This window comes from Mastigoproctus giganteus, chromosome 2 (genome assembly GCF_048544385.1).
Source record: "Mastigoproctus giganteus isolate SK-2022 chromosome 2, ASM4854438v1, whole genome shotgun sequence".
Classification (NCBI taxonomy): Eukaryota; Metazoa; Arthropoda; class Arachnida; order Uropygi; family Thelyphonidae; genus Mastigoproctus; species Mastigoproctus giganteus.
The window spans coordinates 267290913-267306901 of NC_143576.1; the positions used below are offsets into that span (position 1 = coordinate 267290913).

At 39.4% G+C, this 15989-nt stretch overlaps 1 protein-coding gene across 1 annotated transcript in view; it reads right to left on the reverse strand.

The window, feature by feature from the left end:
- Window positions 1-15989, reverse strand: part of Eogt (EGF-domain O-GlcNAc transferase) — a 257927-nt gene that overhangs the window by 223093 nt on the left and 18845 nt on the right. The window contains exon 3 of the mRNA XM_090390322.1: window positions 12444-12541. Coding sequence (XP_090246448.1) covers window positions 12444-12541 — 98 coding nt within the window. The remainder of the gene's footprint in view (window positions 1-12443; window positions 12542-15989) is intronic.

The window sequence follows — 15989 nt, forward strand, 5'->3', positions numbered from 1 at the left end:
TTCATGCTGAGGGAAATAGACCATAATCTGCCACGCTGGTCCAGTGTGGGTTGGCAGATCCACCGTATTCAGCAGTCAGGGGCTTGAACGCTGGTCTACTCAAAGAGCGCGTGCTACTGCACTCCTACTCCTGCCCACTCGGCTACGGAGGCATCTCCAGTGGTTTCCCCCAAATCTGCATCTAAAAATGTGATGAATATATGCTCTGTAAAGGCCAGATTTATGTAAGTTAGTGCATGTTCATGCAATGTTAGTGTGGCTATGTTGGTTTGTTCATCTGGCCTCAGCCTAGGGGGCTTGTGTTTTGACACAAAATCTCTAGTTTACCATCAAGTGCCACAAGGATAAGGGCCGGGCAGTAGGGAGTGTGAAGCACTGGTAGGATGAACTCTGAGGTAGACAAGGCTACAGGCAGGGAGAAACTAGTAAAAAAAAAAGAAAAAAAAAAGTGAAATTTAGGAAGGAGTAATGAGGAAATAGGAAGTGGGGGGGAAGATAAAGTGGTAGAAGGATATAGGGCAGCAGAAGTGAAGGGGGACACAGGATGCTCATCCTGCTCCAGGGGTGAGAGTTAAAAGTTGACAGTGGGGTGACCCACTGGCAATTGGGGGGGGGGGGGGGGGAGAGAGAACAACCACTCCAGGTGGTAGGACTGAAATACCCACGTTGGAGTGCTTGGAAGGGGTTCTGTCCCACGCTGGCCAGTGTCAGCAACCCGCATAATGCTAGCTAAGGAGTCACAGCATGATGTCTGCATGTGGCCATATGCCCATCAGTCTGTCCAGTGAGGGAGGTAGGGGAAATGCAATTTATTACATTCAGCTTTCATTCATGCTATTTTAAGATTTTTTCTTACATATTCTTTTTATAATTTATTATTATTATTTTTTTTTTTTTGAATTCTATGATGATTTTTTTTCCCTGTTATTCTTCTTTCACACACTGGGGGGGGGGGGGATGCAATGGTATGTAGTGTACTTAAATTAAGATAAGGAGATACATAGCATATAGATTAACATAAGGATTACTAACTACATAATATCTAGATAAATATTATTTCAAGTGTATAAATGTGTAATCCTTCACACACACATTCAGCATTCGTTTTGCACACTCGGTATCTTTCTTTCTTTCTACACTGCATCTGTGGGCACCTGAAGCAGCCAGTGCAGATATGGGAGCTGCTTCATTGTATCTGAAAACTTTCAAGAATGTTATTGCGACTGAGGGCTATCTAGTAAGTCAAGTGTTTAATGTTGATGAGACCAGTTTATTTTGGAAGCTTATGCCAAGCCGAACATTCACTTCAAAAGAAGAGTAAACTGCCCCAGGTTTCGAAACTGCAAAAGATAGGTTAACACTTTTGTTATGTGGCAATGCAGAGGGTGATTTTAAGTGTAAACCACTTCTAATTTATATGTCAGAAAATCCTCGTGCTTTTAAAGGAATATCAAAAAGCTCCTTATCAGTTCACTGAAAATTGAGCAAAAAAGCCTGGATGACAGCTCAAATCTTCAAGGATTGGTGTTTAAATTGCTTTTGCATCAAAACAAAAAAATATTGCCTGAAGAAGAACATAGCATTCAAAATCTTGCTCATTCTTGACAATGCCCAGAAATCCTGCACATCTGTCTGATCTGCACCCAAATGTGAAAGTTACCTTTCTTCCAGTGAATACAAGTTTGTTAATTCAGAAATAAATTTGTTAATTCAGAAATGTTATAGCTTCCTTTAAACTTTATTACCTAAGAAGATCTTTTTTACAATTGGTTGAAACTACTGATGGAATAGGCAGTCTTTCAATTCAAGATTATTGGCAGAATTATAACATTTTTGATGCTGTAAAAAATATTGAACTCGCATGGGGTGAAGTTAAGAACTCAACAATGAATGCAGTGTGGAAAAAGCTGTGGCCATAAAGAAGCCATGGTTGAAATGCCGGAGGTAGTTGAGATTGTGAGAACTGGCAAAATGATTAGCGGAGAGAGATTTGAAGAACTGGAACTAGCAGATATCACAGAAGTCCTTGAATCTCATAGAGAACGATTATCAGTGAACAATATTTTTCGCAATGTGAAGTAGAAGATAACAAAAATGATAAAAACGAAGAATATGCACACAAAAGTTTGACTGCAAAGAGACTAGCTGAGTTTTTAAGACTTGCAAATCAGCTTAGCCAAGAAGCTGTGGATAGGGATCCCAATTTGGAGGAGTTTAAATTTTTGCAGAACTTTACCATTAGCTTTAGTTCCTTATGAAGAAATTTATAGAGAAAAATTGCATGCTTCTAAGCAAACAATTTTAACTAATTTTTTTCAAAAAGTGCTGGATACTGTTGCAAGTTTATCACAAGAAAACAGCAATGAAGAAGCAATGAATTTAGATTAAAAATCTAGAGGTAAATATTAGAAAGATTAATTTTATAGACATGTTTCTAATTTTTTTTCTTTTTTTTTTCTTACTGAATGAAGACAATTTTTTTCCATTTAATTTTTTTTGCACATGTTTTTTTTTTTTTGCGTACAGGTATGGAACCCTCATTATGTCGTATAAACTGTTTCACATTGCGCGTATTTTGACTGTGCAGTGTTTTCCCGGAATGTAACCCCTGTGCAAATTAGGGGACGACTGTACTCTATATTTGAAAAAAAAAAAAAGTTCCTCTCTTATTGAGTGCCTGGGTTCCGTAAACCCAGGAACTCTTAAGGCAAAAACTTGAAAAGCAGGAACTACCAATTGGGGGGGGGGTAACTCCTGCCTGTACTTATAAAACTAATAACAAAGAAACTTATAACTTATTAATAAAAATATCCATACTAAGTATATCATCAAAATGTAAAGTGTGTTTTCTTTCACCCAATCCCATTCACTCACATCAGTTATTCCCATTTACCATAAGAGTTGGTCACTCACTTTTATCCTACTGGTCCACTTCCACTCACCATAACTCACATTCATTCCCTTTTACCACAATCACTATTACTCTACAGACTTACACATTGTCACAGTCAGTGAGCACCTAGTACATTCATACTACTCGCATTCTGCTCTCATCCAATCATTCAGTCACTTTCTCTCATTCATTCCATTCATCCATCTCTTTCTCTCTACATTGCACCCCAGGTATCTCAGCTTACTATTATTTTTAAGCTGAGGTGCCTCCCTGGCTGCATGAACTTCACCCTCCCCTCTGATCACTACTGGCAGCCCCTGGACTCCAGGGCTCCCACAACAAAGCAGGGTGACCCAGAGGAGGGAGGGGTTAGGCCCTATTACCAATCCAGTAGTTGTCAAAGCCAGGTATCTGTATAGAATGCTGATACAACTACCCTACCAGATTTAGATGTCATCATCTGGGTGTGGTGGGAGACATAGGCAGTGTTGGCTAGTGATTATTACTTGGCTGTGGGGAGGTTGTAGGGCCTGTCTTTGCAGATTTCCTCTTATTTCGAATACTCTTTAAGTGTAGTTTTCAAACAGAAGTGGACTGGCCATAAGACTTACCAGGGAGAACCCATGGTGGGCCGGGGACAAATGAAGGCTGCCGTGATTTTGGCTATACACACTAGTATGAGGATGCTACAAGTCTTCTCTGGTAAAAATTTTGAACTAGTCTGCCTCTATTTACAAAAGCTTTGTATATATTTTCTTCTAATATAAATAAGTGTTCTTGTCCACTTAGAAGGGAGCCAATTTCTGCTTATTAATTGTGTTCTAGAAATATCATATATTAGAATTATCATATACTATATATAATATACTATCATATATTATATATAGAATGTGTGCCCAGTCTTCACTCTTGCTGTAGGTACAGTTTGGATCATCAGTCAACCCCAAGGAAGTAAGTTTTGTCTTTAAGGAGCCATGACCAGTCAGAATATAGGTTATGTAGAGTCCCGGGGCATACCACTTTGGTGGCTTTGGACTGACCATAGCCACCTATCGCAGAAACCTTTTGGTGACAGCACTTCCGGTTTCTTGCTCTCAATTATTTTGCCATAACTTGTGGAGTTTTGTGGAAACTTTTTTTCCTTTAAGCTTTGATGTTGTTGACTGTGTCTAGGGCTATCCCCAGAAATTCTGTGGGTATGCCCTTCTGAAGGAGAACTGCTTGGAGTACCAAGCAGTGGTCCTTCAAGATTAACGACTCTCCTAATCTTTACATTGTCTGCAAATTTTGACATAGTGCCCTTTATCTTTCATCAATGTCGTTTATGAAAATCAGAAACAACAGTGGTCCAAGAACCAATCCTTGGGAAAACCCACTTCTGATATTTTACCAAGCTGAAAAATATCCATTAATCACAACCCTCTGCCTTCTGCCCTTAAGCCATCCTGTAATAAATCTTAGAATTTTACAATAATCTGAACATTTGGCAGTCTATATAGTAACTTCTCACAAGAGATTGGTCAAATGCATTGCTCAAATTGTTTCCTATATCCAGCTCATGGGTAACTGTGTCAAAATAGTTTATCAGGTTTGTTAAACATTATTTTCCTTTAACAAAACTGCACTGTGTATCCTTCAGAATGCCATTTTATCTAAATGTCCATGGATTGCACCTTTAATCATTGCCTTTAAGATTTTCCCTACCACTGGGTTGGGACTAACCAGTCTGTAGTTACTAACTTCACTCTTAGCATTAGCATTAGCATTAGCATTAGTAGAGGCATATGATGCAAGAAAGCAAGCTTATTCAGCATCAGCCAAAAAAAAAGAAAAAAAAAACAACCACTACTCCCATTTCACCCCTCAATTCGTTCGAAATACCTGTCCAGCTGAGCCTTAAATTTGTTTAGGCTATCAACTTCAACAACAAGCGATGGAAGTCTATTCCACAAACCAACTACCCGCTGGCTAAAGGCGAATTTCCGCACATCTATCCGACATCCGTCCTTCCTCAATTTGAATTTATGCCCTCTCAGGTGATTATTCTGAGCAAGAGGAAGAATTCCATCGGCATTGAGCATGCTCAAGCCATTCAAAGCCTTGTACACCTCTATCAGATCACCTCGGCGATGCCTAGTCTCCAGGCTCTGTAATTTGCAAAACTTAAGCCTTTCTTCGTAAGAGCAACCCTTTGTTCCATTCACTAATCTTGTTGCCCTTCTCTGTACTCGTTCCAGCAGCTCTACATCCTTCTTGAAATGAGGCCTCCAGACCTGTATACAGTACTCAAGGTGTGGCCTGACCAATGCCTTATACAAGGGAATAATCACATCCCTGTCCCTGCTAGAAAAATTCCTGTATATCATTGACAAGACACCATGAGCTACTCTTGCAGCTCGTCTGCACTGCTCAGAGAACTTCATATCTGCCTGCACAATTACCCCCAGGTCCTTTTCATTCTCTACCACTGTCAGCGTAGTACCACAGAGTTGATACGTTGATCTGGGGTTACTGTTTCCCATATGTAGTACTTTACATTTGTCAATGTTAAACTTCATTTGCCACCTCTCAGCCCATCTGCTCAACCTTTCCAGATCCTGTTGCAGCAGCATAGTATCAGTAGTGTCCTTAACAACCCTGCCAACCTTTGTATCGTCTGCAAACTTGGACATTAAGCCTGATACACCATCATCAATATCATTTATAAATACAGAAAACAACAATGGACCCAACACTGAACCCTGAGAAACTCCACTAATAACATTAGTCCACGTTGAGCAGTGTCCATTGATTACCACTCTCTGTCTTCTGCCACTCAACCATCCCTTTATCCATAGCAGCAATTTGCCTCGAATGCCACACTTCTCCAATTTGTGCAGCAGTCTTCCATGCGCAACAGTATCAAAAGCCTTTCTAAGATCCAAATATATAATATCAAAGTTATTCCCTGCATCCAGTTCTTTTGTGACTACATCATAGTATCCAATCAAATTGGTCAGACAAGACCTGCCCTTAACAAACCCATGCTGTGTCTGAGCTATAACTGAATTCTTGTCCAGATGATCCTGCAGTGCTTCTTTAACCAGTGCCTCCATTAATTTTCCTGGAACCGAAGTTAAACTAACAGGTCTATAATTACTTGTGTCAGCCTTTGATCCTCCTTTGTGAATTGGGGTCACATTTGCACATCTCCAGTCCATGGGTACCTCCCCTGAGTCCAAAGAAGCTCTCATAATTATGGCTAGGGGTTTGCTTACTTCCTTTGCTGCCTCCTTTAATATAACTGGATAGATCCCATCCACCCCGGGTGCCTTTTTTATGTTTATCCTCAACAATTTCTCCTCCACTTTCCTCTCAGTTATTAGAAAATCATCTAGCTCACTGCCAATGTTTACTTCGCCAATGTTCAATGTTTACTTAGAACCACCTTTATGTATTGTTACTTTAGCACTTCTCCAATCCAAAGGATTTGCTCCCAAGTCCACACCCACAACAGATGGAAGCCTGTTCCAACAATCAACTACCAACTTGCTAAAGGCAAACTTCATGCACCTATCCTGCAACCATCCTTCCTAAACTTAAATTTATACCCCTCAAATAGTCTCAGCAATAGGAAGAATGCCATTCACATTCAAGTTACTCAATCCATTCAAGACCTTAAACACATCAGTCAGGTCACCCTGCAGGTGCCTAGTCTCCAGATGCTGCAATTTGTTCCGACAGATCTACATCCTACCTAAAGTGAAACCTTCTGACCTGTATACCATAAAGATATGGCCTAACCGTGGCCTTGTACAAAGGGATAATCACCTCCTTATCACTGGTTATCAGCAGTGATCATTCGAGTAATACGAATTTGCAGATAAAGACTAGGTGGCAGTGATCACAGTGTACTGATGTGGGATTTACTTAAAGATACAATTACCATCAGGGGCAAAGGAAAGGATTTTTGCTTCCGTAAAGATGACTACAGTGGTCCCAGACAGTTTTTCAATTCTGTACAGTGGAACCAACTGATGATGTTGATAACAGCAAATTCTAAGTGGGAAGCATTCAAGGAAATAATCGTGGAAGCTACTAAAAGTTTCATACCTATTAAGAAATATTATTCAAGGTTTAGGCCTAAATGGTTGCCAAATGAACTAATGAGACTCGTGGCAGAGAAGAAAAATGCATGGGATGCATATAAATTATCAGGCGACGTAGAAGCCTATGCCAGGTACAAGCTAGTCTGTAATCAAGTCATAAAGGAGGTTACACAGGTGAAGGCAGATTACGAGAAATCTTTTGACAAAGGATGCTAAGAAAAACAGCAAGGATTTCTTTGCTTATAAAAACTCTAAAAGGAAGGGGATGAATCTGATTGGTCCACTTGATATCAATGGTTTGACTGTTGATGATCCTGCTCGGATAGCAAACAAACTAAATGAGTATTTTGCATCTACATTCACACATGAGGAGTTATTAAGGTTTGAAAATGCCAGTAGGTTATCAAATTGTAGCAGGGTGCTTAATGATTTTGTAATAACTGAGAGCAAAGTGGAGGAGAAATTGTTGAAGTTAAACATAAGAAAGGCACCTGGGGTGGATGGCAACTATCCAGTTATATTAAAGGAGACAGCAAAGGAAGTAAGCAAATCGTTAGCCATAATCATGGAAGCATCCTTGGACTCGGGAAGTCCCCAAGGACTGGAGATATGCAAATGTATCCTCAATTCACAAAGGGCAATCGAAGGTTAACACGAGTAATTACAGACCAGTTAGTCTAACTTCTGTTCCGAGTAAAATAATGGAGCCACTGGTTAAAGATGCATTACAGGATCATCTAGACAAAACTGCAGCAATAATTCAGATACAGCATGCATTTGTTAAGGGTTTGTTGTTGTGTCTGCTTGTTATTTTTAGGAGCATTAGCAACTAAGGCCATATTGCTCCGGGGATATGCGGTGGTCATTCCCTGACTTTTCCACATCCTCTGTATTTGGTGGTCATGGGCTCGAAACGCGGTCTAATCAAGAAGCATGTGCTATGCACTGCTGCTCCTGCCCACCTAGCTATGGAGGCACTGTTTGTTAAGGGAAAGTCTTTTCTGACAAATTTGATTGGATATTATGATGTGGTTACAAAGGAACTGGATGCAAAAAATAATTTTGATATCATATACTTGGATTTCAGGAAAGCTTTTGACACTGTTGCACATGGAAGACTACTGTACAAATTGGAGCAGAATGGTATTAAGGGTAAGTTGCTACAATGGATAAAAGGATGGTTGAGTGGGAGAAGACAAAGGGTGCTGCTCTTCGTGGACTAATGTTATTAGTGGAGTCCCACAGGGGTCTGTGTTGGGTCCACTGTTGTTTTGTATATTTATCAATGATATTGTTGAAGGTATATCAGGCTTAGTGTTGAAGTTTGCAGGTGATACAAAGGTTGGCAGGGTTGTTAATGACAGTAATGGCAGTGTGCTACTGTAACAGGATCTAGAAAATTTGGGCAGATGGGCTGAGAAGTGGCAACTGAAGTTTAACCTTGACAAATGCAAAGTGCTGCATATGGGTAGAAGCAACCCCAGAGAAACGTACCAACTGTGTGGTACTACACTTAAGGTGGAAAAAAATGAAAAAGACCTGGGAGTAACTGTGCAGTCAAATATGAAGTTTTCTGAGTAATGCAGACAGGCTGCCAGGGCAGGTCATGCGGTTTTGTCAATGATAAACCGGAATTTTGCTAGCAGGGAAAAGGAGGTGATTGTCCCTCTGTATAAGGCGACACTTTGAGTACTGCGTACAGGTCTCAAGGCCTCATCTTAGGAAGGATGTAGATTTGCTTGAGTGTGTACAGAGAAGGGCAACAAGATTGGTGAGGGGAACGAAGGGATCCTCTTACCAAGAGAGGCTTAAGTTCTGCAAATTTCAATCGCTGGAGACTAGGTACCTGCGAGGTTTTTTTTTTTTTTTTTTTTTTATGAGAACCCCAAACACGAGAGGTATTAGAACCTATAGTACTTAGTACCGTGCTTGGGTTCGAGGTTGAGAAGATGAAAAAAGATATTTGTTGGACTTGAACTTCTGTAGATTGTAATTTTCAGGAAATACGTATGAAGGAAGGTTGTTCCAGAAAACGGCAGTTGAATGAATAAACAAGGAAGACGAAAAGTTGGTTCTGTGGGTTTGAAGTTGGACAGTAAATGGATGTTGGCTGGTGGTGGCACATGTTCGGACTGTTTTGAAAATGAGAGCGGGAATTATAGAAGCCAATTCAGAAGAACAGTGCCCATGGAAGTATCTGTAGAAGAGGCATACAGCAGAAACAGTACGTCTATGAGAAAGCGAGTGGAGAGACTCTGTTAGAGATGAATCATTAATTAACCTAACTGCCCTCTTCTGAATGGAATCAAGAAGCCTGAGAGAGGTTTTGGGGGCACCACCCCAGATGTGAGAACAATATTCCATGGGGCGGATTTGCGATTTATACAGAGTGAGCAGCTGTTTGGAAGAAAAGTAACGCCGAGAGCGAAAGAGAAAACCAAGTTTTTTAGATGCAGAGGAAGCAATATTTATAATGTGCTTGTGCCAAGAGAGATTAGAAGTCAGGGTAATACCCAAAAGAGATATATCATTTTGCCCAGAAATCGGAGTGTCACTAAAGATAAGCATAGAAACAGAAGAATCCTTTTTGTGAGATATAAGACAAGACTGAGTTTTAGAAGGGTTGAAATCAACTAAGTTGTCTTTGCCCCACTGGAGAATTACCTGAAGATCGGCATTTAAGGAATTGGCAGCAGATTTTCGAGAACTTGAAGCTGATTGAGCAGGACAAGGTTTCTCAAAATGGAAAGTTGAATGCAATGTGCTATCATCGGCAAAACTATGGATAGGATTTCCAGTCAATGGAAGAAGGTCATTGATATACAAGAGGAAAAGAGTGGGGGAAAGAACTGAACCTTGGGGGACACCAGCATTAGTGGAGAAGTTAGAAGACAGAGAGCCATGTACCATCACCCTCAGTGAGAGATCAGAGAGAAAACTGGATAACCAATTACTAAAAACAGTTGGCAATCCATAAGATGGAAGCTTGTTTAGAAGACCTTTATGCCAAACACGATCAAAAGCCTTTGAGATGTCAAGAGCAATTACTTGTGTTTCACTGAACCTTTCCATTGAATTAGTCCATAAATGGGTAACATAAGCCAGAATATCACCAATGGATCGACACTGACGGAATCCATACTGGCGATCGTTGATCAGACGGAAGGTTTCTAGGTAGTTTAAGAGTTGCCGGTTAATTGATTTCTCCATTACTTTAGAAAGTGTGATCTGATTGAGGTGTATAAGGCCTTGAATGGGTTGAGCATGCTGAATTCTGATGGGATTCTACCACTTGTTCAGATTACAAACCTAAGGGGGCATAAATTCAAATTGAGGAAACACAGATGTAGAATAGATGTGCAGAAATTTGCCTTTAGCCAGCGGGTGGTTAATTGCTGGAACAAACTTCCATCTGTCGTGGAAGTTGACAGGTTAAATAAATTTAAAGAGGAACTGGACAAACATTTAGAAGGAATTGTTTTGTAAATTTTTTTTTTTTTTTTTTTTTTTGGCTGATGCTGCATAATCTCATACACTTGCTTTCTTGCATCACATGCCACTACTACTACTACTGGTGGTGGTGGTGGTGGTGGTGGTGGTGCTGCTGCTAGCAAAATTTCTGTATATCACTGACGAAACCCTGTGAGCTGTCCTGGCTACATGTCTGCAATGCTCAGAGAATTTGATATCTGACTGCAAAATTATCCCTGGGTCTTTTTCATTTTCCACTACCCTGAGTGTAGTATCACACGGTTGATAAGTTTACCCAGTACAAAAGGGTCTACCTTTCTTATTGAGTGCTTTCTCATACTCACCCTTGGTACCTGAGCAACTCTTCATTCCAGAATTCAACATTTATATATTCTTCATTTTGATTGACCAAGAGAGAGAGGAAGTATGAATCTATTCAACAAGACGGGTTATTTTATAAGACATAAGTTTTTCTACATGAGCAATTATATATTCTTTCCAACGAGGTACATTTTGAAATTTAAACTAGTTTTAATCTGGAACAATACTTCCTTTTTTCATTTGTGTTACCTACCTTACCCTGCCCCACCCCCCCAGCTGGGTTAAGGAGGTAATCACCAATCACCTCCTTATCCCTGCTATCAAAATTCCTGTATATCATTGACAAAACCCCACGAGCTGTTCTGGCAGCTTGTCCGCACTGCTCAGAGAACTTCATATCAGACTACAATTACTCCCAGGTTCTTTTCATTTTCCACTACCCTGAATGTAGAACCACAGTTGATATGTTATTCTGTGATTACTGCTACCCATATGTAGCACCTTGCATTTGTCAATGTCAAACTTCAACTGCCATTTCTCAGCCCATCTGCCTAATTTTTCTAGATCTTGCTGTAGCAATATACCTTCATTACTGTTGTTAACTACCCTGCCAACCTTTATACCATATGCAAACTTAGGCATTAAGCCTGATATACCCTCATCAACATCATTAATAAATATAGAAAACACCAACTACTGAACCCTATGGGACTACACTAACATTATTAGTCCACGAAGAGCAGTGTCCATTGAGTTGACCTTTCTAAATGATGCCAAAATACTTCATTAAAAAGTAGAAGTGAACTGAATTCATCAATCCACTTCCTTTAAAAGCTACAGCAACAGTGATGGTATCCTGCTGTTTGCCTTCTGAATTTCCAGCTTCTAATTGGTGGATAATTTTGTAAAAATTCTTAGTTTTTTTCTTTGATAGTATTAGTAGTATTATTAGCAGTGACAAATGACAAGAAAGCACACTCATTACAGTATCAAACAAAAATAAACTACCTGTGACAGCTGTCCCTCCCCTCTAATAATTTCTAATTCTTGTTAAAATTTATTCAAACCATTCACTGCCAAAACACCTTCTGCAACAATCAAATGTTCTCTGGGTAAAAGAAAATTTTTGTGCATCTATCTTGCAACATTTTTTTTCAATTTAAGTTTCTCTCCTTAAGTATGTTGTCCAAGAAAGAGTAAGAATGCATTAGCATTTAGTTTACTTACTCCACTTAAATGCCTAGTTTAAGGCTACTGCCTAGTTTGAGGCCTCATTCCAAGTTTAATCTTAAATAATTTTTAATGCTTCCTTCAATCCTCAGGGCAGATTTTCCATTTTTATGCAAACTTTTTATTCTCCTCAAAAGATTAACCTTGATACCATATTTGTCTAAATTTGAAAGAAAAGACGTATAGGTACTTTGCCCTTTGCCATTTAAAGATTAATGAAATTATTATTGAAAATATCTGATAACTGTCTAATTCTTTAATACAATCTCTTCCCCAAGGTTGTATTAAAGAATACTGCCTTCTTCTTCTCTAAGAATTACCATACCTCTAATCATACCTTTATGTATATACAACTAAATCTTTATTTGTTAATAATTGTGTTATTCATATATACTGTATATATATATAAAAAAAAAAACATTTAAGAAAACTAATCTTACCATCCACGACTATTACCATCACATATAGGTCTAGAATACTGTCTTTCACTGGAACAATTTTTCTCATAACCCCAACAGACATTTTTGTTTAGGTGATTCTGAAACAATTAAAAGTTCGAATAAGAAATTTTTCCTTACATAGCATCCCTCTCTCTCCAACCAAAATGTTCTCATTAATACAGAAACCATTTATAAAAGCAGTTTTTTTTTTTTATAAGTTAAAAACTGATTATCAGCAGTGATTCATCATGCATTAAGAATCTTCACATAAAAGAACCACTAGTTGGCAGTGATCACAGTGTACTGATGTGGGATTTACTTAAAGATGTAATTACCATTAGGGGGTAAAGGGAAGGGTTTTTGTTTTCATAAAGGTGACTACAGTGGTCTCAGACAGATTTTAAATTCTATACAGTAGGACCAACTGATGTTAACTACTGCAAATTCTAAATGAGCAGCTGTTTGTTATGTGATTTTTAGGAGCATTAGCAACTAAGGCCATATTGCTCAGGAGGATATGTGGCAATCATTCCCTGACCTTTCCGCATCCTCAGTATTTGGTGGTCACAGGCTCAAATCAAGAAGCATGTGCTACGCACTTCTGCTCCTGCCCATGGAGGCGTCTAAAAATGGGAAGCATTCAAGGAAGTAATAATCATGGATGCTACTAGGAGGTAGTTGACAAACTGAATGAGTATTCTGCATCTACATTCACACATGAGGAAGTCTGTAAGGGAGAGGAGGCCAGAAGCTTAGCAACCTCTGGCAGGGAGCTAAATGATTTTGTAATAACTGAGAGCAAAGTGGAGGAGAAATTGTTGAAATTGAACATAAGAAAGGCACCTGTGGCGGATGGGATCTATCCAGTTATATTAAAGGAAGCAGCAAAGGAAGTAAGCAAATCCTTAGCCATAATTATGAAAGCATCCCTGGACTCAGGGGAGGTTCCCACAGACTGGAGATATGCAAATGTGTCCCCAATTCCCAAAGGGAGATCAAAGAGTGACAAGAATATTTACAGAAGTGTTAGTTTAACTTCTGTTCCAGGAAAAATAACAGAGTCACTGGTGAAAGAAACAATGCAGGATCATCTAGACAAGAGTGCAGTTATAGTTTAGACACAGCATGGGTTTGTTAAGGGGAAGTCCTGTCTGACAATTTTCAATGAATACTATGATGTGGTCACAAAGGAATTGGATGCAAAAAATAATTTTGATATTGTATACTATGGCCTCCGTAGCCGAGTGTTCAGAAGTGGGAGTGCGGTAGCACACGCTCTTTGAGTAGACCAGAGTTCAAGCCCCTGACTACTAAATACGGTCGATTTACCAACCTGCACTGGAGCAACACAGCAGATTACGGTCCATTTCCCTGAATATAAAATTGTTGAGGAGGCTTCCATCCTGCAGTGGGTTGATAATGGCTGCAGTTTACCATTTTTTTTTTTTTACTTGGAATTTAGGAAAGCTTTTGATACTGTTGCACATGGAAGACTACTGCAGAAATTGGAGCGAAATGGTATTAAGGGCAAATTGCTACAATGGATAAAAGGATGGTTGAGTGGGAGAAGACAGAGTGGTAATCAATGGACACTGCTCTTCATGGACTTATGTTATTAGTGGATTCCCCCCAGGATTCAGTGTTGGGCCCATTGTTGTTTTCTGTATTTATCAATGATATTGATGAAGGTATATCAAGGTTAATGTCTAAGTTTGCAGATGATACAAAGGTTGGCAGTGCTGTTATTAACAGCAATGATAGTACACTACTGCAATAGGATCTGGAAAAGTTGAGCAGATGGGCTGAGATGTGGCAACTGAAGTTTACATTGACAAATGTAAAGTACTGCATATGGGTAGCTGTAACTCCAGAGTAATGTACCAATTGAGTGGCACTACACTCAGGGTTATGGAGAATGAAAAGAAAGGTCCTGAGGGTAATTGTGAAGTCAGATATGAAGTTTTCTGAGCAGTGCAGACAGGGTGCAAGAGTAGCTCATGGTGTCTTGTCAATGATATACAGGAATTTTGCTAGTAGGGTTAAGGAGGTAAGTGTCCCCTTGTATAAGGCAATGGTCCAGCCACACCTTGGGTACTGCATATGCCTGGAGGCCTCATTTTAGGAAGGATGTAGAGCTGCTAGAATGCATACAGAGAAGGGCAACAAGACTGATGAGTGGAAAAAAGGGTTGCTGTTACCAAGAAAGGCTTAAGTTCTGCAAATTGCAGCACCTGGAGACTAGGACGCTACTAGGAGGTAGCCTCAGTTAGATCAAATGTGATCTAACTGAGGTGTATAAGGCCTTGAATGGTTTGAGCAGGCTTAATGGTGATGGCATTTTTCGTCTTGTTCAGATTACTCATCTGAGGGGTTAAATAAAATAAAAATAAATTGCAGCCATTATCAACCCACTGCAGGATGGAAGCCTCCTCAACAATTCATGCTGAGGGAAATGGACCATAATCTGCCACGCTGGTCCAGTGCGGATTGGCAGATCGACCGTATTTAGCAGTCAGGGGCTTGAACCCTGGTCTATTCAAAGAGCGTATACCACTGCACTCCCGCTCCTGACCACTCGGCTACGGAGGCCTCATCCAAGGGGTTACTCATCATAAATTCAAACTGAGGAAAGACAACTGTAGAATAGATGTGCAGAAATTTACCTTTAGCCAGTGTGTGATTGATAGTCAGAACAAACGTCCTTCTGTTGTAGTGGAGGTTAACAACTTAAATAAGTTCAAGGCAGAACTAGACAAATATTTGGAGTGAATGGATGAGAAGATTTTTTTTTTTTTTTTTTTTTCCTGATGCTATAAGCTTGCTTCCTTGCATCATTAGTAGTAATGGCATTAGTAGTAATGCCAACTGTTTCCAATGGAATAAAATACACATTTTTATATTTTTTTCAGATATTTTGTATTGGCAAAAATAGCCAAAATTTTTTAATTAATAGGAAAAAATAAATAAATGTTAATAATTTAGTATGTGAAATGCATTTTATTTCTGACCATGTCCAAGGTTTCCCATAAGTCTGCTTCTGGAAAAGTCAATTACTTGAAAAAAAAAAAAAAAAAAAACAGTAAAAGAGGGGGGGGGGGAGTTGTTGCAAATCACACTTCCAATCCGAAGCACTAGAATTTTTTTTTTTTTTTTTATCTGACGGGCTTTTATGGCAATACACACTCGGCATATCAAAAGTAAATGGTGTCAGTGGTATTGCCACTTTGATACAAAGGAAAGATATTCATTCATCAACATTTTCATAAAGCTGGCTGCTCGTCTTGATCTTGACCCTAAAGTCTAGAAGTCTGAGAGAGGTTATAGGAATAATATTCCATGGCAGGGCAGATTTGAAATTTGTACAGAGTGAGTAGCTGTTTAGAAGAAAGGGAACATGCAATTTTTTAGATACACAAGAAGCAATATTTATGATATGCTTATGCCAAGGGTGATTAGAAGTCAGGATAATCCCTAATAGAGTGTGACCTTGACTAGAAATCCAAGTATCATCAAAGATGACTGCAGGAGGCACTGAATAGAGTGTAC